This window comes from Telopea speciosissima, chromosome 5, assembly GCF_018873765.1.
Source record: "Telopea speciosissima isolate NSW1024214 ecotype Mountain lineage chromosome 5, Tspe_v1, whole genome shotgun sequence".
Classification (NCBI taxonomy): Eukaryota; Viridiplantae; Streptophyta; class Magnoliopsida; order Proteales; family Proteaceae; genus Telopea; species Telopea speciosissima.
Window position 1 is genome coordinate 60,873,404 of NC_057920.1, and position 24,457 is coordinate 60,897,860.

The 24,457-nt window shown below is 41.1% G+C and overlaps 2 protein-coding genes across 2 annotated transcripts in view; one reads left to right on the forward strand and one right to left on the reverse strand.

Annotated features, from left to right (window-relative positions):
- Positions 1-24,457, forward strand: part of LOC122662347 (rho GTPase-activating protein 7-like) — a 115,050-nt gene that overhangs the window by 33,212 nt on the left and 57,381 nt on the right. Inside the window, exons 11-12 of the mRNA XM_043857960.1 lie at positions 11,172-11,227; positions 11,339-11,408. Coding sequence (XP_043713895.1) covers positions 11,172-11,227; positions 11,339-11,408 — 126 coding nt within the window. The remainder of the gene's footprint in view (positions 1-11,171; positions 11,228-11,338; positions 11,409-24,457) is intronic.
- LOC122662348 (non-specific lipid-transfer protein 2-like) lies at positions 13,526-13,888 on the reverse strand. Its single transcript, XM_043857961.1, has one exon. It carries the CDS (start codon positions 13,886-13,888, stop codon positions 13,610-13,612), a length of 279 nt encoding a protein of 92 aa, XP_043713896.1. The 3' UTR covers positions 13,526-13,609.

Here is a 24,457-nt window from a genome sequence, read left to right on the forward strand (position 1 = left end):
GGGTACTGCACTTGTGATCCTTGGGTATTGGTTAGATGTCAGAGACATCCCGCCACACTTGGCCCTTAATAACCGGGCCGGGGTGTGACACTGATACCATGATGAAATTGATTGGGGAGAATATTGACTTGTCTCTAGAGAGCACAACCATGTTCTATTTATAACAGAAGGAAAAAGGAACAAATTACAAGTATACCCTTAGGGCAACACATCCTTACAAGTATACCTAAAATACCCTTAATCCCAAATTACAACACCTCCCCCCCCTCCCAAAAAAAAATAAAAAAATGTGAGGAACATTCATATGAAATAATAATAATCTAACAACCTCTAATAAATGATGATGTTTTCCTTTCAACAACACCGTTTTATTGAGGGGAATATGAACAACTAATCTGATGAATAAAGCCATGCTTCAAACAAAATGACGAATATCTCAGGTTTACTCAAGAGCATTATCAGAATGAAAGACCTATAAACAGATACCAAACTGAGTTGACAAGAATTTAGAATGACCTTTTAACAAATACAACCATGTTAACCACGAGTGGTCGTCTAAAAATAATGAAAATCAGACTTACTTTAATTCGTCATGGACCCAAATGTCAGATGGTTTAGAGGAAATAAAGACGGACTCCTAAAAACAGCACGAGAGGGAAAAGAAGTACGGTAATGTTTTGCCAGGCCCACAAGCTTCACACTCTATACAAGAAATACATTTGCAAGTGAGAATCATTTTCGGAAGCTTGGTGAGAGATAAGTGCTAGTTATATTGGGCCAGAATACCGTGGGGGTATTCTGGACTTTTTTCCTTTATTATTTGTTAGTTTCTTATGTGGTTTAATCCCACATTGCTTATGTAATTATTTTTACTATTTCATTATAGTTATAAATACAATGTGCTTGGGATGAACTAATCATCCAAGCATTAACCTAATTCAAATCTGTTTCTACATGGTATCAGAGCAGATTTCGAACTAGGGACACCAATTTTTTTCGATTTTTGTTCTTCTTCTCTCTCTCGATCTTCTTCTCTTCTAGTTCTCTCCTTCTTCTCCCTTGTTCTTCATTCCCATATAGGGCAGCACTGATGAGGTAATCATGCGATCCAGTTGCTGCCCCCATTACCTCATTTATGACTTGTAATTCTGTCCGATAGACTCCAATCAACACTGTTGCGATATTGGTTCTTCAGTTCCTTCTTGGAGATTGCTTCTACATCAGATACAAGGGCTCCTCTCCTCTCTTTGAAGACCAGAAGCTGCTGCAGAATTGTTGTTTTATTGGTTCAGAAATTATTCCTCAAGATTGAAGACTTCCTTAAGATCGATTCCTCCATTATCAGGGTTTTTTCAAAACCCTGACATCTATCGATCTTAGGGTTATTGCTGCCCACTGTTGCTGATTTTGTTGCAGGTTTTTTCTTCACTTATAAGGGCTCCTTCGACAGCTATATCAGCTTCTACAGATCTGTTTTTGGTGTGTGAAGACCTTGAGATCGATCTCATCTTTACAGGGTTTTTTAACCCTAACTCTATCGATATTGGGCTGCTGCACCTGTTTTTTGGATCTGAATTTTTCTACAGATGTGTTTCTCGTATTAAGGACTTCTCTACCTCAGTCTTTCAGCCACTTTGATATTATTTATTGCAGCCTAGGCTGCTCCATCGATTCCATCACTTTAGGGTTTTGTTCAAAACCCTAAAAACCATAATCGATCAAGGTTCTCTTTGGCTGCTGGTTCTATTTGTTTGGGACTTTACTTGAAGATTGTTTGGCCTTCTCTGCTGCCGGTATGAGTGACTCTATCAACTCTACTGCTACTTCTGTTCATGATGGCAATCACAAGACAGATTATCACAGCTTTCCACCTAACCCCATCAAACTGGATGGCTCAAATTACCTTCTGTGGTCTAGATCAGCCTCCTTTGCCATTGCTGGCCGTGGCCTCACTGACCATATTGATGGCACTATTGTTAAGCCTAGTGATAAAGGCCCTGATCAGACTAAGTGGCTGGCCAATAATGGTGTTCTCATGTCCTACCTTATAGGCTCTATGACTTCAGCCTTACAACATTATTTTCTTCTTCTGGACACTGCCGACCAGATTTGGGCTGTTTGCAAGGAGACCTACGGACAGCTTGGCAATGATGCCCAAGTTTATGAAATTTGAAAGAAGGTCCTTCACACTACTCAGGGAGACCTTTCTGTTTCGGACTACTATGCTTCTCTCAGCAGCCTGTGGCAACAGTTGGATCATTACTCTGATTTTTACCCCTCTACAGTTGCTGATATTGCCTCTTATAAGAAACATGTGGACAAGATCAGAGTCTACAATTTTTTAGCTGGTTTGAATATGGAGTATGATCCCATTCGTGTTCAAGTGTTGGGCCATATACCTTTTCCCACACTTGAACAATCTTATGCATTGGTTTCTTCTGAGGAGAACCGTAGGGCTGCCATGTTACATCCTCCTATTACTGACAGATCTGCTCTCAAGGTTGCTGCCCCCATTACTCCTACACCTATTGGCACTGCTTCTCTTGGTGATTCTACTACAGGGACTGTTGTTTGTGAGCACTGTCACAAACCATATCACACCAAGGAGAGGTGCTGGAAACTTCATGGGAAACCAGCTGACTTTGAAGCAAAACAGGCTGCCAAGACCAAGACCAAGACCACGACAAAGCCCAAGGCCCATCAGACTGAGACTATTACTGCAGACCCTACTACTGACCCTGGTCTATCCCAGGATGAGCTACAGACATTCCGATGTATGCTGAGGTCTTCCGCTGCTGCTGCCTCTACTACATCAGCTACTGCCAATTCTTCTGCTCATTTAGGTTCACACTTTGCCCGGTCAGGTATTCTTTTTGGCGGTCATTGTGCTTCTGTAGCCTCCCATCCTTGGATCATAGATTCTGGGGCTACAGATCATATGACCGGTTCCTCTAGTTTGTTTCATCGATACTCTCCTACTTCTGGGAAGGACAAGGTCAAGGTAGCTGATGGTTCTCTTTCATCTATCTCTGGAAAGGGAATCATCAACTGCACCTCCTCCCTTCCCTTAACTTCTGTTTTGCACATTCCTAATTTTACTACTAACCTTCTTTCTATTAGTAGTATTACTCGTGATCTTAACTGCAAAGTTACTTTCTTTCCTTCTCATTGTGTGTTTCAGGATCTGGCCTCTGGGAAGACAATTGGATTGGGTAAAGTGCACGGTGGGCTGTACCTGCTTGATGATGGTCGCTTCTCTCCACCACCATTACCTTCTCCACTGCACCAGAACTCCATGGTCTCTTCTGAACTCTACCAGTGGCACTCTTGGTTAGGTCACCCCCCTTTAGGAATTTTAGCACATTTATTTCCTAGTTTGGTCACCCTACATACTAAGGATGACTTTTTTTGTGAGGCGTGTGTTCTGGCCAAACAGACACGTTCAAATTATCCTATTTCAAATAAAAGAAGTTCTTCTTGTTTTGAGTTAGTGCATTCTGATGTTTGGGGCCCTAATCGGAAACCCTCTATTTCTGGCCATCGGTGGTTTGTATCTTTCATTGATTGTCATTCTAGGAACACATGGGTTTATCTCTTGCACACCAAAAATCAAGTTTTTTCATGCTTTCAACACTTTCATAAAATGGTCCAAACTCAGTTCCAGGCTACTCAAAAAATATTGAGAAGTGATAATGGAACAGAGTATAAAGAATCACAATTTCAAAAATATTTGGCTGACCATGGCATCATTCATCAGACTAGTTATGTTGATACCCCTGCCCAGAATGGTGTGGCAGAAAGGAAAAACCGCCACTTGTTAGAAATGGCCAGAGCCTTAATGTTTGCGAGGAATGTCCCGTCTCAATATTGGGGGGATGCCGGTTAACACGGCAGCCTATCTCATCAATAGGCTGCCATCTCGGGTACTTTACTCCCGTAGCCCCTCTGATGTTTTAATTGGTAATTCCTTCTTTATTGTGCCTCCCAAGGTGTTTGGTTGTGTGTGTTATGCTCGAGACACTAAATCTCCCAGCAAACTTGAACCTCGAGGACTCCGTTGTATTTTCTTGGGTTATTCTCCAACCCAGAAAGGATATAAATGTTACCATCCCCCTTCCCACCGTACCATGGTTAGCATGGATGTTGTTTTCCATGAGTCCCTTTCTTATTATTCTTCGCCACCTCTTCAGGGGGAGAGTGCTGGTGAAGATGTGGCTTTCGAGATTCCTCTACCTGAGGAGCCTCTGGCTGCCCAGCCCTCTTTACCACCCACGGCTGTTGTCCAGCCCTTTTTGGATGCTTCCCATCCACCCTTGGATGCTGCCCATCCTACTTTGGAGACCTCCCAACAACCTCTGGCTGTTCCTTCCTCACCTAATGGGAATCCTTTACAGGGGGAGACCATAGAAAATAGTGTTGTTAATATTTCTACTCAGGGGGAGCAGACTCCAGTCCAGAGAACTATTGGTGAATTTCAGAAGAGAATTGACAACTCCAACATGATCTCCTATACAAGGGGAAGGTCCACAAGAGGGCAGTTGCATCCCACTATAGTACTAGTACCCATCCAATCGCTAGCCCGCATACGATCCTACATCTCCTGGTAATCCTTCCGACCTACCTATTACACTTCGCAAAGGTACTAGGACTTGCACTTTACATCCCATATCTCATTTTGTTTCGTATAACTCTCTTTCTCCCTCTTTTCGTGCATTTGTATATTCTCTTTCCTCTGTTTCGGTTCCTAGAAATTGGCAGGAAGCATCTACAGATGGAAAGTGGAAGACAGCAATGTTGGAAGAAATGAGAGCACTACACAAAAATAATACGGGGGATCTTGTGGCTCTTCCTCCAGGGAAAAAACCAGTGGGCTGTAGATGGATCTTCGTAGTTAAACAGAAGGCGGATGGTTCGATGGATAGGTACAAGGCACGTTTGGTTGCAAAGGGGTTTACTTAGACTTATGGAGTTGACTATCAGGAGACATTTGCACCAGTGGCAAAGCTCAACACTGTCAGGGTGTTATTATCTTGTGCTGCAAATCTTGGGTGGAGTCTTCAGCAGTTAGATGTCAAAAATGCCTTTCTCCATGGGGAGCTTGAGGAGGAGGTATATATGGACATTCCACCTGGTTTCTCTGATGACAGGACTAAGGGCAAGGTGTGTAAATTGAAACGTGCCTTTTATGGCTTGAAGCAGTCACCCAGGGCCTAGTTTGGCAGATTTCATAAGGCTATGATTTCAGCAGGTTACACGCAGAGCAATGCTGATCACACTTTGTTTATCAGACGACTTGGTGGCAAGGTTACTCCTCTCGTAGTCTATGTGGATGATATTGTGATCACTGGTAATGATGATGCTGCAATTAGGGATTTGAAAATTCTTCTTGGCCGTGAGTTTGAGGTCAAAGATCTTGGTTCCCTAAAATATTTTCTAGGGATAGAAGTTGCTCGATCTTCAAAGGGCATCTTTCTTTCTCAAAGAAAATATGTCCTTGATCTATTGACTGAGACAGGGCTACTTGGCTGTCATCCTTCAGATACTCCTATGGAAGCTACTACGAAACTTAGGGAGAAAGAGGGTGAGCCGGTTGATAAGGGTGCCTATCAGCGGTTAGTAGGCAAACTAATCTACCTTTCCCACACACGCCCTGACATTGCAGTTGCTGTGAGTTTGGTGAGTCCATGCACGATCCATATTCCTCTCATATGGATGCAGTCCGTCGTATTTTGAGGTACTTGAAGTCTGCTCCAGGAAAGGGAATTCTTCTATTTGCCAATGGTCACTTGAAGGTTGAAGCCTATACTGATGCCGATTGGGCTGGTTCTCCCGACAGGAAATCTATCTCGGCTCTGTTCCTTTGTGGGTGGAAACCTTGTCACCTGGCGAGCACAAAGCGAATGTTGTGGCAAGGTCTAGTCTTTGGCCGAATTCGCGCAATGGCACCAGGAATTTGTGAACTTCGTGGCTTAGAGGGTTATTGCAGGATATTGGTGTTGCTGTCCATCTTCCAATGATGCTTTATTGTGACAATAAAGCGGCTATTAGTATTGCTCATAACCCTATCCAGCATGATCTCACGAAACATGTGGAGGTTGACCGACATTTCATCAAGGAGAAGCTTGAAGCTGGCCTCATTTGTGTTCCCTTTGTGAAGTCTTTTGATCAGCTAGCTGATGTGTTCACTAAGGGATTGAGTAGCAAGCTGTTTCATCCTATCTTAGTCAAGTTGGGCATGCATGATATATATGCTCCAACTTGAGGGGGAGTGTTAGTTATATTGGGCCAGAATACCGTGGGGGTATTCTGGACTTTTTTCCTTTATTATTTGTTAGTTTCTTATGTGGTTTAATCCCACATTGCTTATGTAATTATTTTTACTATTTCATTATAGTTATAAATACAATGTGCTTGGGATGAACTAATCATCCAAGCATTAACCTAATTCAAATCTGTTTTTACAATAAGTGACCCAATAAAAAATGCTATTGCAGAGGAGAAGAACTACTAGAAACAACGGAAGAGGCTACAGAAAAGCAAGCACCGTCGAAGTAGTATAAGTGATCCTCCTCACGACCTTCACTAATCACCCTCCTTGTCTGTAGATCCTAAGACACAAGAGGGATAAAAGTAACAGAACAATTTGGTGACTTGGTATGTTGGTTAAGTGAAAAAAATATTCAATGGTAACTGAGGTACATGAAGAATTGAAGACAATGATAAAGAAGAACTAAGTTAAACTACTCCATGACCAAAAACTTGGGTAGAAGAGTCATTAACAAGAACGACTCCAGATGGATGAAAAGATTTTTTGGAAAGAGGTGAACACATTTGACTTACCAATCATATGAGAGGAGGCATCTAAGTCAATAACTCATGCGGAAGGAGATGAAGAGGTGACAAGTGCAGTCTTACCTGCATGGGCTAACCGCTAGTGTAATAGTGGATAGATGGATGACTGAGTCTCAAGCTACTGTACTTGTTTTAACAAATTGTCATAATCATTGCCAGACACAGTAATTGATTGACTAGATCAGATGTGGACGCAGGATCAATATTATTAGATGACACTATTTCAGAATTTCCATCAACCATTGATGTATAGGCCCATTGCGTCATCCATTAAGGTTTACTGTACTTCTTCCAACACTAATTAACTGTATGATTATTTTTACCAGTGTGTACAATGACATAAACTTGGTTGAGTTACTGTCCTCCATGACCATCAATACCACGTCCTCGACCTCTCCGTGAACCACAATCTCTTCCAGGGAATACAGAACCACAACCACATCTGCCACTGCTAGCTACCAAGACAGTACCTTCCTTGGAAGAAAGAGGTGATTCAAATTTAGAGAGGGAGAGAGACACATCAAGTTGAATACGACAAAAGACCTCATTCTCAGAGGAAACCTTTTCTCTAGCAAGAATATGACTTTTGACCGGCTGCGAGTCAGAATTTAAACCAGATAATTTAGCCACTTGAAATTTAGCATGCAGAGTTCTTAACAGATCCAAATCAGTTTTGATAGGCTGATATACATTCAATTCTTCCCACAAGCTTTCGAGTACACTGTCGTATTCACCCATTGACTTGTCACCTTGTTTAAAATTAAAGATTTTTTTTAATACAGAATACAGATCATACACTCACGACATATTTTTATCATGAGAAAAACTATCTCACATCATGCCAAGTGCCTTTTGCTGTAGTATGAAAAGGCATTTGGCATGATGTGAGAAGTAAGTGGAAGAAAAGAAGGCAGACAGATTAGAGAAGATAATACCTAATCAGCTGCGAGGCATTATATTTATAACAGACCAAGTTCTGATAATTACAATAAACTCCCTAACTTATGTCTATTTTACACATAAGCCCCTGAAACAGATAATATATATATATTTTTTGGTGAAGTATATATTACCAAGCCCCACGGGGGGCAGGAAGGAAAAAAAAGGGGGGGGGAATATACAAGGAGAGGGGAGAGAGAGAAGGGAGGACAAAAAGGGGGGAAAGGACCAAAATCAAGTCCTCCTTAAAAAGGAAAGGGACTGTAAAAGACTGCTATCTAGACCCCAGGTAACAACAAGGTGCCTGTTCCTTGGGGAATCCATGAAGGAATGATGAGGGATAGTACTGATCTTGGAGGAAACTTCGAAGGAGATGTGTTTCCAAATCAAGTCAAAGGATCTAGATTTGGAAGTCCATCTCCTAAGATTCCTCTCCATCCAGATGTGATGCACAATAGAGCCGAAAACAAGCTTGCCAATAGTGTCGCAGATGGTGCTGCCTTTGAAGGCCTTGGTCAACCAAATACATTCTCTATCAAATGGAAGATGTCTCCTGCTGCGGTGCCAGATGGTTGAGAGGGCTTTTTTCCAAATGGTTGAAGAAAAAGGGCATGCAAAGAAGAGATGGGCAGTGTCCTCAAAACCGTTTCAGCAAAAAGTGCAAAAGGGATGGGCGGGGATGTTATGATGTAGGAGAAAGGCTTGGAATGGGAGGCACAGGTTAAGCGATCTCCAGGCTGTGAGACTGTGGCGAGGGATGGAGCCTTTGAACCAGACTAGGGTGTGCCAGGGAACGGGGGTGTTGGGGTTACAGACAAAATTCCAAGCTGATTTAGTGGTAAAACGGCCAGAGGGGAGGAGAGCCAAATTGCCTTATCCGCAAGAGCAGTGGGGAGAGGTGGAGGGGGGGGGAAGGGTAGGCCATACTTGGGATAGGACGATGGGGAGGGGAGAAGGAGGGGACCAGGAACCAAGAGAGATGATGGAGGACAGGGGGCAGATTTGGGGATGCCCGAGGAATAGACTGCTTTAGCTCCAAAGACATTGTAGAGGATGCCTAAGGGGTGCCAGGGGTCAAGCCAAAGAGAGGTAGAGGAGCCGTTGACAATTGCCGTGGAGGTGGCTCTAAGCGCAAGAGGCCTAAGAAGGAGGATCTTATGCCAAACCCAAGATGAGTCAGAGCGGATGGGAATAGTCCAAATGGAATCATTCTTGAGGAGATGAGAGTAGACCCAGTTGACCCAGATGGAATCGTGCTTGGAAGAGATTTTCCAGATAAGCTTAAGGATTCCAGCAGTGTTAGAGTCCTAAATGCGGCGAATCCCTAAGTCCCCTTCCGCCTTAGGGAGACAAACGGATTTCCAGCTAATTGGATGCAGGAATTTGGAGGTTTCTTTCCCTTTCCAAAGGAAAGCACAGAAGAGGTTCTCTAAGGCTTTGATGGTGGCTTTAGGAATGCCGAAGGTGCCACACCAGTAAGTGTAAGAAGATTGAAGCACCGATGCATTCAAGCCTACCCGCATAGGATAAGAGTCTGCCCTTCCAAAGTTGGAGGCGCTTGTGGATATTATCAAGCATGGGGGTACAATGATGGCTGGAAAGCCCGGCAGGGATGAGTGGCAGGCCAAGGTATTTGACGGGGAGGGAACCAATAGAGAAGCCAGTGAACGTTGGAAGGTGTCTTTATCTGACTCAGGGACCCCCACAAGGAAGATTTTGGATTTGAGGAGGTTGATGTGGGGACCGGAGAGGTCTTCAAAGAGGCGGAGGGAGGACATGATGGTAGAAATAGAAGAGGGGGAGGCCTTTGAGAAGATCATCAAATCATCAGCAAAGGCCAGGTGGGTAAGGTTGATGTGCTTGCATTTAGGAATGGGGGAAATGAGGTGTAGATCTGTTTTGGATTGAAGGCTCCTAGAAAGGACTTCTAAGGCAAGGGAGAAGAGAAAGGGGGAGAGAAGGCAGCCTTGGCGGATACCAACTTTGGAGTTGAAATACCCGGCTGGGGAGCAGTTAACAAGAACAGAGTAGGAGGGGGAGGAGATGCAGGCATAAATCCATCGGACAAAAGCATTAGGGAAACTCATTTGGGTGAGCAAGTTGTAGATGAAATCCCAACGGAGGGAATCGAATGCTTTGTGCAAGTCGATCTTCATGAGAGCAGCTGGGGAGTGGGATTTACGGTCAAAGCCACGCACAATCTCCGAGCAAAGGATAATATTATCCGCAATGCTACGACCAGAGATGAAGGCGGATTGATTGGGGCTGACCAGATCAGGGATGACTCGCTGGATCCTGTTGGCAAGAATCTTTGCAATGAACTTGTAGGGAAGACTGCAGAGCGAGATGGGTCTGAAATCAGACAAGGAGGAGGCTCCATCCATTTTAGGAATGAGACAGAGGAAGGTCTGGTTGATCTGGGCAAGTTGACTGGGTTTGAAGAAGAAGCTACGGATAGCTTTGAAGAGTTCTCCTTTGATAGAATCCTAGCAACTGAGGAAGAAATCCATACTGAAACCATCGAGACCAGGAGCTTTGTTGGATTTGTGGGAGAGGATGGCTTTAGAGATCTCATCATCCGAGGGGATAGACAGAAGGAAGTCAGTTAGAGAAGGGGGGACAAATTTGTTGATGAGATTCGAGGGGAGGGTAGAGGCGGGGTGGGGAGGGGGGTTGAAAAGGGATGAGAAGAAGGAGGCTGCTTCGGCCTTGATCCCAGAGACGGAGAAGATAGGAGTCCCATCCAAAGTGAGGAGTTGGGTGATGGAGTTAGAGTTAAGCCTGGCGCGTAAGGATCGATGGAAGAAGGCTGTGTTAGAGTCTCCCAATTCTAGCCATTTGATCCTGGATTTTTGGCTCAGGAAGCTTTCTTCAAGGAGGGGAAGAGAGGAGAGCTCCTCAGAGAGCTTTTTCTCCTCCAAGGCAAGATCCTGAAGGGAAGGATCCAGCTGGAGGGAAGATTGGACATGGGCTAAATCAGAACGGCAGGAGGAAAGACGAGAAGGAATGTTGCCAAAAGTGGAGAGATTCCAATGCTTGAGAGCCAGTTTGGTACGACGGAGCTTAGAGGCAAAAGCAAGGAGGAGGAGGGAGGGATAATGAACAGAAAATATATTTACATAAACTCCTGCGATTTCTTAGAAGATGTAACATAAAGTATTGTTTATTTTTCATCCTTTTCTATTCATAATAATTTCTGTACTCACTTACCAGTATGCTTTGCTTTGGAGGATGTGTATGCTGTTCACTGTTTAATGTTTAGTTTTTTTTTCATTTTCAGTAGCAGGACTTCAGTTTTTCATCTAACATCCTTGTCTTTTCTTTTCTATTTTAGGTATTATGTCATATTTTAAATTGTTTCTTGCATTGCATATTTCCAGGAAAAAGTGAGTTTTCTCCGGAGGAGGATGCACATGTGATTGCTGATTGTGTTAAGGTAATCTCTTCTCATTGACAAGTGAAAACTCTTTTTGTTCCCCCAAATCTTATGGTGTTCTTTAGAAACCGATTTTCCTAAGTAGTTTCATTATTGGTCATACTTTTCTAGCATGTACTTCGGGAGTTACCTACATCCCCAGTTCCTGCATCTTGCTGCAATGCACTACTAGAAGCATACCGTAAGTCTTTATTTTGGCTGGCAAAATTTATTTCTGGCATTCTTGATCTGGTGCCTATTACAAACTGATATTTTGTAACATAATCTTTTCCGGTTTCCCTGCCATGCCTCCCTCCCTCCCCCCATACACAAAAAAAAAAAGAATTTGATCAGGCAACAACTGGGGAAGTTATTAAATGGCAGAGAGTGAATCAATTATTTAAATTATTCTATGCTTGATATGCTGCAATAGTTTATTTTTAGTCTCTTTAGCCAAGCATTTTTATGAAGTGTTACATCATGCAATACTGAATGAGGCTAGTGTGTTTCCTATTAGGATGCTTTGTCAGAATTACCATTTAAAAAAGGAAACTGTTAGGAGCTAGAAGAATTACTGATGGTACAAAAAGAAAGAACTATATTATAGAAGTATGTGCTTCTTCAAATATCAGCAGATAGTACTGTAGTCATATTGAGTTCACCTAGAGTTGGTAGGATTATGTACTACCTTAGAGTGTTCCTCCATTTATACTGAGAATTGCATCAAATGATAGAGAAATCCTCAATATTTACTTCGACATAAAATATCATGATTCGAGAACAAGCAGTATGCACTTTTGACTCTGGAAGACTTACTGGGATTTGACCAAAATTGCAACCCTATTTGCATAAATAGGCTTTGATTGGGTTACTCATGGACTGATTCGATGGCTTAGTCATGGGCTTGACTTGTGCTAAGTTTCTAAGGATGCGTTTGGTTGAAGGTGTTGTAGGAGTCGGATTCTTAAATTGGATCGGGTTCTTAAGAATCTGGTTCATGCGAATTTGGATTCTAATAAAAAACTTGTTTGGTTACCCAAAATCTATCAGGTGGAATCCAACTGAAAAACTGTTTGGTTGCCCTGGTTTTATCAGGTGGAATCCGGATAAGTCCATATGTAAGACTGTTTGGTTACCCTGAGTCTGTCAGTTGGATTCTACTTGAATTTTGTCTGGAAAAATATTTTAACCTTGTTTTGTTATGCAACATATGCATACATTTAATATGACTTTATAAAAAATAAGATAATCAAAAAATTGGATTAAAATTCTCAAAGAAAGTCTTTTCCAATATTTCATGTGTCCATAAAAATTACAAAATTAACACTAATTTGTGTTATGTTACTTCAACAAAGCAAAACTCATAGTACTGGCATTTCAAACAACAGAGATCTCTACATATGGTAAAAAATCCATATCCATTTAATTTAAGTACATACATATAAATTTTTTGTGAAATTTCAAAGATGTCATTAAATTTGGATTCTTGTGTGGATTAGTGTCATAACTGACTATGCTATGAACAGTTGAATAAAAAGGGCTTTGGTGGATTCAAACCACCATCCCTAGAACATGCACATGTTCCAAGTGTTCTACCAATTTGAGCTAAAGACCCATCAAGTGGAGCTTGAAATTTACAAATGACTAAAATAAAAGAAAAGACTAACAAAAAACAAATCCTATGCTTCCACCATACTCATTCAAAGCCTTTGCAAGTTAATTCTTCAATTCTGAATTGAAGCCCCCAGATCACAAGAGCCATTGGTCTAGTAAGTACAGAAATGAAGAGAGAGCAGCCATTCACATTAAAAGGGAAAAACAATTGAGCAGTATCACAAATCATAGTCCCAAATCCACGTATGAGATTACAAAAAATTATAATAAATGAACAAATATGCATTTTTGGTCTGTTTTCTCTTAATACAGCTTACACGAAACACAAAATCAATTATAAATACAAACTTAATCGGACTTAAGACATAATATAGTTTCCTATTCCAATCACACTTTTGTTGTCTAGGCTATGCCAGTCCAAGCATTAATTCTTTACAATGATCAGGTATCATTTAGTTCCTGACTCATCAACACAAGTCATATATAATGGAGAACTGATTCAATCAATCACACTCTTCAGTTTATTATATACTTAAATGACAGACCCCCCTTCACTACAGCAAAATACAATACTCAAATAAAGTAACAAAACACTTCTTATTACCCTGATCTTGAATTGATTGCCACCACTGGGTAGTCTTTAAAATTAAGTACTAATTTATAGAACTATACATCAGAGATTTGAGATAATCACCCCTGTTATGATAGTAGCTAGCTAATCCTTTAATAGCTCAACCTGAGATAGATATGGAGGAGGATGAAGGTTGGAGCCAAACCAACCATTTAGCTCTAGCATTTGGGGAATGGGGTGCCACATGTGTTGGCAACCTTCCTAGCATTGGGGGAGCTGACGAATTTTTTGAGGTTAGGGTCCTTGAGATACTTGCACAGACATGGCTTCTGCTCCTTAATTTTACTGCAACATAGCTTAGAGGGAGGAGTTGCAGACATGATTGCAGAAGCACACGATGCCAGCTCTGTTGGCTTGCAAGTGATAGCCATTGAGACCTGGGCTTCAGCTTGAAGCAGCACCAGCAGGACACGCAGTGCAAGGTAGGACGTCTTCATTTTCTTTCACACAACAACAAAGGCTGCCAGCAGAAAGAGATGAGAAGGCAGGAGGGGCAGGATCACCGAATCTTATTAGCAAACTCATTTATTTTCTTGGTTCAAAACAGTGAGTGAGTTTATGGGGATGTAGTAACAAATGGATTTTTGTCACACAAGAAGTCAACTTGGAGATTCATGGAGAACCAGCAAATTATATTGGTTAAAGACCCATCTTATACTCTTTAGCATGAAAAGAAAAGGCTAAAAACTTACTGGTAAGGTGGAGTTTCTGACTTTCAGCTTCCCCAGTGAATTAGAAGAAGACGATAGATGTGATAATAGGGGAATGAGACAGTAGTAGAATGCAGAGTGAAAGCAGTAATTTGGAGACAGAATAAAATCAAGATTTAGTAGAAATCAAATAGAACAAAATCAGATTGATAGATCAAGCTGAAACTAAAATCAAGTTCAGTAATTTGGAGACAGAATACATGCTGAAAATCTCAACTCAGTCCAAGGGTCAGATCAGAAATTAAGAGCTAATCCTAGTGGAGCTAGGAGGGATAAAAAACAGTAAATTTACTACTCAAAATAGAAATCAGAGTACAGAAACAATACGAGCAATCAATTCTGATCAGTGGTCATAAAAATCAGCAAAAATAGAATGTTAGAACAAGTAAATCGACTCAGTATTCAGATGCACAGAATAGTAAGTAATGTATAAGGGCAGAATAGGAATACTGAATTAAAACCAGATCAGCAGGTCTGATCAATTCTCATTGAGTTCCTCTTTTAGGAGTTGTTCAAAAATTAGAGGGAGGGTATCCACCCCACCTGAACCTCAACCTTTAAGGAGGGAGTGTGTGGTAATTGATGCTTGCCAGGAGATCTCTGAAAAAGTAGAGGGAAAGCATGGTTTGAGCTTCTTATGCTTTCAAGTTCCAGTGAAGCAAAAGACTTCTAAGACATAATAGTCGATTAGAACTCCATGTTGACCTTATAACTGGGTGTAAAATATCCTTCAAGGTATTGAACTGTTTATTACGATCTGACCATATTTTCATGTGCTGCAGCTATAGCATTTTCAATTCTTAACAATGAAACAAACTATCTTGCTAAGCTCACTTACTTCCCTGAGCTATGAGTTATTGGGAAATGATTCAAAGAGAAGACATTACAATGTTATCTTTAGCTGTCAACCATGAACCATATGCTTGAAAGCAACACAACAGCATCCATAGTCCTTAACATGAATTGGTATATTTCCCAAGGAAGGAAAACAGCTAATATGCACTTACTCTCCTGCACTGTAATTGTAATTTAAGAGCCCTGTCTTCACCTAACAACTAACCACCAATTTACTTCACCCAAAACATTGAAATGGGAAATTATATCCTTCATCATCATCATCATCACTCACAACTCACAACTTCTCTTCTCCCACAAAATCGATCCCAATTCCTCAAATCCAGATTGATTAACCAAACACCAGATGTACATAACAAAATATGGCTCAAATTATAATAACAAAGAAACAAAGATGAAGATCAAAATATTGATTCCCAAGAGTGTATCACAATTAGCTCCAAGATGGAAGAACTTTGGAAGGATTAGAAAACTCATATCTAATCATCAATTTCAAGGACCAGCCAAGCAGAAGAAGATTAATGAGCAGAACATGCAAGAAGAATGAAGCGAAGATATAAACCTTATTTTCTGGCCTTCATGTTTTTCACCAGACTGATTTCAAACAAAGAAACTTCTTTAGAACTTCCCATTCATTTTATAAAGCATGCCACCACCCCTAGTGACATTTTCAAAAGCTGCAACATTCCTTAAGCACCATTTCACAACAATATACAAACATTTCCACATACTCAAGGTTCTCCACCTCGGTAGAAGAGGGATCCAGATAATCAAAAGAGTAAGAAACAAAATAACTTAGTCCAGTCACAAGAGGACCAAATTTCAATGTATATAGTGAACAAAGTACAAGCAAGCCTCAACAACATTTTTTCTCATTTAAAAAATAAATAAATAATGTTCCCTAAAACAAATAGGGCATCAGATTGTGCAGGCACAATTATCCAAAACAAGGTTTGAGAAATCGGGATCAAATGGGTAGAACTGTAATATGAGAGAGAGAGAGAGAGAGAAAGAGAGTTCAGGCACAATTACCTCTTTCTTTCTCAACAGGATTTTCAAAATGACCCTCTATTGAAGATTCGTCTTCGTTTCGAGATGGCTGAAGACAGAGAAACAGAGAAACAATGTTCAGCCAGAGAAACAGAGAAACAATGAGAGAGAGAGAGAGAGAGAGAGAAAGAGTGTTGTGAAGAAGAACCTTCTCTTCCTTCTTGGAGTTGCAGAAAACGAGAAAACGAGTTTCAGTCGTGCAGATCCTTTGTTGCAGACCAGAGAGAGAAAGAGAGTTGCAGAAAACAGGAGTTTCAGTCGTGCATAACCTTCGTTGCAGATTACAGAGAGAAAGAGAGTTGCAGAAAACCTTATTTTCAATCGTGATTCGTTTCTCACTGTCTTCGTCTTTGGTTCTTCGGAGAAGATGAAGGCTGAAGACCAGACCCTAGCAATCGTTTCAATCCCGATTTTTAGAATCCACAAGAATCCATGCCTTATATATGAAGGCCAAGAATCCTGGACTCGATTTGGAATTCGCCCCTAGGGGCGAATTCTTGTGGATTCCCAAATTTACACTAAAAAGTGGGTTTTCATGGATTCTAAGAATCCAACACAGAATCGGGTTCTGAAAAATCAAACACACGAAAAATTACGGAATCCGGATTCCGTCGAATCCGACTCCTAAGAATCCTTCAACCAAACGCGTCCTAAGGTATTAAACTGTGCTTGGGCATTCCTCCATTCTGATCAAGTCTGAGCATGTGCACCCCCTACATTTTTTATTGCATAAACTCTAGAACATAGTTGTCAAGGCAGCAAGGCGACCCAAGGCGGTGGTGGGGTGTCTAAGTGCTTAGGCGACCAAGGCCGTCCCCAAGTGTTATTTTTTATTTCCCCCATTTTCTAACATTATCTACTATGCTAAAATATTTTAGTATGCTACAATATATACCTTATATCATAAAAAATCAACATTAAGCCACCTCAAGTCATAAAAAATCAACATTACGCCACATCAAGTCATAAAAAAAATAAAAAAATAAAAAATAAAAAATAAAAAATTACACCACCGTTTGGCTTCCCTCCTCCACAGGCACATTCAGCGCCCACTCCGCTTGGGACATGGTTAGACATAGAGGGACCCCCTGTGCTTGGCAAAAAGTGGTTTGGTACAAAGGCCACATCCCTAGGCAGAGTTTCACTACTTGGCATGCCCTAGCAAATTGCCTCCCAACTCAGGCCTTTCTCATCCACCGCTACATGCAAGTCTCCCCCAGATGCTGTCTTTGTTGGAATGGTTACGAAGACATAGATCATCTTTTCTTCACTTGCCCATTTGCCGCCTCCATCTGGAATCGGGTTCTCCGCCATTGCTGGCCTGCTCGTAGAAGACCTCTTCCGCTTTCTCGGGAATGGGTTTGGATTCATATGACTTTTGGTGGGAACTCGCTTTGTGACACGGTTGGAAAGCTTGCCTTTTGTGCTACTATTTTCCACATTTGGATGGAGCGTAACCTTAGAAGATGGACGTCCAACTCCCGCTCTATGGACAAGATTTGGAAGGCCATCTTCTTTGACGTATCATCTAAAGCTAACTCCCTCCCCTTGACTTGTGTGACTGATTCCCCAAGGAACAGACTTATTGTTGTCTCCTGGGGTCTCCCATCCACTATTTTGCGCCCTACTTAGTTTTGGGCCTCTTGGCCTTCGGGCTTGTATACCCCTTCCCCCCCTTTTTCTTTGCAATTAAATTTTTATTCATCCAAAAAAAAAAAAAAAAAAAGTCATAAAAAATCAACATTAAGCCACATCAAGTCATAAAAAATCAACATTGACCTACATCAAGTTATCAAAAATAAAAAATTAATATTAAGCCACATCTAGTCATCAAAAATCAACATAGAACTAGAAGACAACAGAACTGAAGAAGCATGTTATTGGAAGTTTGAAACAATCAAACATACATTTGGTTTATACTGTTCTTAGCAAATATGATCCTATCTACTAGGAATTAAATTGCTCTCGATTTAGAGAAATGTTCTTGTTCTCTAAGAAGTTTGACTAGTCAAATGATTTTATTTTTACATGAGACTTATAGTATTAGGTAGAGCACAAAACCAGCTTTCCAATAAATCCAAAATTGCTGAAATCTGATTTATATTGAAGAAGTTATGTTTCGGTCAAACCTAATTTGGTATACGCGAATGCTGTCAAAATCGCTCTGAATGAAAATATTTTTTTAGATGACAAAACAAATGAATATTTTACCGCACTTTTGGTTTTTAGCAATGTTTTACCATATTAAGATTTATAGAATTTTTAGATTTGAGAAAAACCCCAACATTAGAAAGTTGAAAATTTCACCTACTGTCGAAAATCCAGTTTTTGTTCTTGAACTGGGGGGGTTGACTTTTTATCTTTTTGGAATTTTATTTTTTAACTATTTTTATTGGATTCAAAATAGATAAAGCTCAGTAAAAGTCTGAAGTTGTTAGAACTTAGAAATGAAGATATTTTGAGAACTGAAATTCAACCTAGTGAGTTTTCTGTTTCATAAACTACAAGTTTTATCCAGTAAAAAAAAAATTTATGTTTTCCTGAATTGAATTATATTTTGGTTATCTCTTAATTCCTGAAGCCTTAAGAGCTAGATATAGTATTGACTATTGAGAGACTGGAACAGTAACAAGTGTTATATATCTGGCCACAAATAGTTGGGGCAGAAGTTTTTGTGTTTTTTTTTAAATCCCGAATATTACCTTGGACCCGGACCAGCCCCTTGATTTTTATTAAGATCCAGAAATAATAATGGAATACAAAAAGGGGGGGGGGACATTCCACCTTACCCCGACCCAAGGAGCACAAACACTCCTGACCTCATAGACATAAACCCTTCCCAACCCGTACAGAAGAGAAAAGGAAAACAGCTAGGTTATTTCCTGAGAACTGGCAATCCGGCCTTATCCTCCCGGAGGATATCCCGAAAAACACTCGAAGGCCGACATCCCTGCTGAAAAGTGATAGAAGACCCGGAGTCACAAGCAAGATTAGCCAACCAATCAGCCACCCTGTTACTTTCACGATAGGCAAAGGACACGTAAGCCCTAGCAGTTGAAACCATAGTTATCAAGGCGGCAAGGTGACCACGGCATTTGAGGGCCTTCCTAAGCGCCTTGGCGATGGGCGGCCATAAGGCGTTCTAGTATTCTTTTTTTATAACCATTTTATTTGGCACAAATAGCATATTAAAAATTACATAATTCTACTTTGCTAAATAAATATTAAAGAGTCAAACCAATGTAAGATATTCATAAAAAAAACAAATTAACAAACTAAGTTCATCATATTATCATAGAAATATAGCATATAAATATGAAACAATATTATAAATTATTAAATATAAAGAATAAAGGGTTGGTAAATTATTATACTTACCTTTATGATGCCAAAATGAGTGCCTAAGGCAGTGGGCCCTAAGGTAGCAATAACAACATAAGAATTGCCGGTGGGGGTGGAGAAGCCACACTATCATATCATGATTTCGACAACATAACAAAATGATGTCTATGATATGTATTCACAGGTCCACATTGTCTTAGGATGAGGATATGTCATTCAATTTTGTCACACCCCGGCCCGGATAATAAGGGCCAAGTGTGACTGGATGTCTCTAACATCCAGCTAATCCCCCAGGATCGCAAGTGCAGTACCCTATTCACAACAATTATCACAATACAGTAATTTAAACGCAGTAGAACAATTTAAATAATAAGTGATAATGCATTTATATATAACAACTGAAGTTTGAGTTAGTGAGTTACATAGAATGATTCACACTAGTAACCTAAAACAAAAAGTACAAGATTTATATAATACTAGAGTATACAAAAGTGATGTATAAAACAAAAGAGTGGGGGAGATAGCCTGGACTATCAGACACATTCAAGAGAAGGCCCAGTCGTCATACGAGCACGAGACATCGCGCTCCACATACAGCGGAGTTATAACTCCATGAGCAGTAGGAGGATCCTGAGCGGTTGAAGCTCCCACAGATACACCGGCAGCAGAAGATGGATCATATGAAAAATAAGGAATTCCACAGGGGTGAGCTCCACTGAGCCCAGCAAGGGAAACACACAAGCATATGTAGATAGTCCATGATGAATGACCTAAGTTAAGCATGCTCCTAACATTGATACTAGGTCTCATGGGGTATAAGTGCTACTGTAGTAAATATGATATCCTCGGTCCCGGAAACACATAACCAGACGTCGGTCACCTGAGCGATACCAATCTATTACGGTGGGGACCCGACAACTCAGGCATTACACATCTGACGCTAATGAACCCCCAAATGCTAACCCTACTGTTTGTTCCCATTCCTGTAATACTCTTCGGATATGGGACAGTGAATGGCATTCCGGAATCATCCCTTCGAACCTACCACGGGTTATCCAACACCTCTCCTCTGTTGGTAAGGGCTGTAGCACTGGGTTAATGCCAGTCCTAACCATATGCATACTAAAATGATGGCATATGCATCAGTAATAGATAATATAGTAAAGCTGTCCAGCAACATCATCATAAATCATAATCTTTCCAATAACAAGTAATATGTGAATGTATCCTAAATCATGCATAACTAATGCAAGAAAGTTCAAAGCTAATAAAACTATATGAATAGAGTTATAAGAATGATGCATGGTATGGCAGCCATAATAAAACAGAAATTAATATCATAAACACACCAAATTAAGGTCAAAATCCCTTACCTAAAGTTGGATGAGTGTCCAATCAAAACTAGCTTCCAATCCCACAATAATAACCTTACAAGCTGGCTTTACAGTCCTAAATAACCATCAAACAGTATGTATTAAGTATAGTAGAAACCTAGGTCAATACCCTAAACAAATAGACCAACAAAACACAGCAGGGGGGCAGCCGGATTCAGGCAGCTACAGGGGCCGGACGTCCGGCTGGATGCCTGCAACAGCATCCGGCTGGACTTCTAGAATTGGGGTTTTTGCACATTAGGGCTGGATCTTCACATGCACAGCCCCAATTTGGTGGTAAGATGTAGAATTAAAGTGGGTTCAGTGTATTGGGTTATTTGAACCCAAATACATGCTTCAATTTGGGGATTTACCCCAATATTACTTAAGCTTCCTAGGTCTTGGTTGAATTGAGTTTAATACTCAAAGAGAGAAGGAGAAGGAGAAGAATTCATACCAAAACAGAAATTGGAAATGAGTTCTTACCCGAATTTAGATTGAAGACAGTAAAGTAGCACCAATCCTAAGCTTTAAGTGATGATCCTCAAGTCCATGTACTAAGATTTTCAAACCCTAGCCCCAAGTATCTTCTTCTCCTTCTTTTCTTCCTTCTCTTTTCTCTTCTTTCTCTCTTGCTGAAATCGATTTAGTTTTGTAGTTATAAATGAATCAAATGGCTAAGTATTCCTTATATAGTTAGTTCAACTAAGGCATGTTTGCCTTAGTCTAAGTAAAATTAGTTTTGGAAATCTATTTCTCTAATCTAATTTTACAGAATTAAATGTATAATTACTTATATCTAAGTCACATAGTTGATGTCATATAGCATAAAAAGGAAGGTCAGCTAGGGTAGGCTATGGGGAATTGAATTCCACACTGGGGACATGGGTCCCACAAGTGGAAAATACCATTCTGCCCCTGTAACATAATTTAATAATTATATTATATATATACTCATAAGAACAGACTATAACTTACAAATCAGTCTAGGAAATGGAGAGATTCTGCATACGCTCGACCCAGTAAGTCTAACACAAGTAACTCAGGTGCTGGGAGCCGGCAGGATCTTCAGACTCAAGAATAGCTAGTTGTGATGACTCCCCGGAATCCTCCATAGGAGAGTCAATGGATTGGTCCAAATCCACAATAGATGCAGCCCATACTATTGAAGATAGCATAGGCACTGAACCAGAACCTAAAATCACTCCAGTTCCAAAGTTTAAATTTACAGTGAATTTCACAAATTTATTATAGACAAAAGAAATGAAGGTGGAAAAATAAAAAAGAAAAGAAAGAAAAGAACATAGTGCATCACGGGGAAGAAGAAGGAAGAAAAAAAATTGTAACGGAGGAGGAGGATGAGAAGAAAGAGAAAAAAAATTGATTATCAGTAGGCCTAGGCAGTAGGCCCTAAGGTAGGAATCGCTGGTGGGGGTGGAGACTGGAGATGTCCCCGGTGGGGGTGGAGGCTGGAGGAGCAGCAGCAGTATAAGAAGAAAAATACAAAAAATCTAGGGGATAATGGGACATGGAGGCGCAGCAGCAGAATAAGAAAAATAGAAGAGAAGAAGAAGAAGAGTTGAAGGTTACTTACCTTGCTAGAGACGTGGTAGCTGGAGGAAGCTTCATAGGAATCAACGCCGGCCGGCAGGAGAAGACCAATGCCAGAATCGATGGAGACTTGGAGTTGTTCCTTCACCGCAGTTTTTTTCTCCCAAACCCAAATAACGAAGATGAAAAGTCGAGGGTTTCAGTTTTGAACTTTAGTTGAAAAAGAAGAAAAAATCTTTTATACCCTTGATAACATGTATCTCGAATAAAACAATAAAAATAAATAAATGGGGTTTTTATAGTATTGATCCAATGTATCTCAGTGTAGATACTCCATATATACTTTTCAATAATAAGTTACGAAATAGAATAAAAAAGTAAATACATAAAATAAATTTAACAACAAAAAGCGACCACCTTAGTCACAAGGCGTCCTAAGGCGTCGCCTTTGTCGCCTAGGAGTCGCCTTGGTGACCAAGGCGGTTGCCTTTCTTACATACCATAAGGCGCCCCACTGCCATGCTCCCATATTTCTGCCTGGACGCCATAACGACGCCTTGATAACTATGGTTGAAACTAAGTCCATTGTCTCCTGGAACCAGTACCAGCCCTTCCATAAGTTACACCTCTTGTGGTTAACCATTTTGATAGTGGATGCGGAATCTGAGTTAACCACCAAACCAAAGAAACCTAAGTCCTTGCACAGCATCAACCCATCCCTCAAGGCTCTTAGCTCTACAATTAAATTAGTGCAAACACCATAAAAATTAGAGAAGGCAGCCACGACCACACCATTCGTGTCCCTAATAACCCCTCCGCCCCCTCCAAAACCCGGGTTACCACTACAAGCACCATCGACATTCAGCTTTACCGAGGCGAAGGGTAGGCACCAATAGACTGGGAGAGGGCGTTTCAGCTTAGGGGTTGGAACCGAGAGGCCAAAGCACTGTAGAATTAAACCGTCTCTTAAGGACCCTAGCCGGCCAATCTTGGATGGTAGCGGAATTTCCTTCACCCAGGATTTAATGCGTTTAACTATTGAACCAGCAGTATGCCTATTTTCCCCATGCCTTCTATTGTTCCTCTCCTTCCAAAGTTCCCAAATGATCAAAGAAGGCAAGCCACTTGTGATATAAGCACTTAAGCTGCTACAGGCCAACAGCTAGCCGACTCCTGCCAAAGTGAGATACGACTTCTAACACCCTGTGAGGGAAGAGAAGAGATGTCAAAGAGTAATGCTGTTCCTTATTGCTGCTGTATCAATGTGGGCCAAAATGTCATGCCTCCAATTGCCATCCTCCCCCAAAGCATCCTTGACACACAGCTCTGTATCCACCAGTAAGCCATTTTCAACATAGTCGATCAAAGGGCCAGCCCCAATCCAATTATCTAACCAGAAGGAAATATTGCCAGAGCCCGGCAGCCATCTTGATTTATCCATCAAATACCCCTTAAAAGCCAGAGTATTACACCAAGATCTTGAGCCAACCCCATGCGACCCCGCCAGGGCAACATGCAAGTTCCTGAAGAACTTCGCCCTAAAAAAAGCACTCCACAGGGAGTGGTCAGATAAGACCCTCCACAGTCCCTTTAGCCTGAGGGAAAGCCCAACCTCCTCCAGCAGCCTGACCCCCAAACCCCCTTCTTCAAGTGGCCTACAGACCTTCTGCCAACATACCCAATGCCTACGTTTTCCCCACTCTGAGCTGCCCCAAAGGAAATCGGCAAAAACCCCATATAGCCTCTGAAAGTCTACCTTTGGTGGATCCAACGTGGCGAGTACATGGAGGGGGATAGAAGAGAGAACATGTTTTAAGAGCGTAACACGTCCCCCCGAGGATAAAAGCCTTCCCTTCCACCCTTCCACCCTCCCACTTATTTCTTATTCTTTCCACAAGCTCATCAAAGAAACACATTTTGAGTCTTCCAGAATGGAGTGGGGCCCCCAAATAGGTGATTGGGAGCGACCTCCTGGTGAACCCTGTAACCTACCCTACCATACGAGCTCTAGCCAACGAGACCTTGTTTCCCACCACAAAGCAACTTTTTTGCCTATTGACCAGTTACCCCGAAAAGCCTTCATATCTGCCAATAAACCCCATTATTTGCTTGAGCGAGCTCTTCA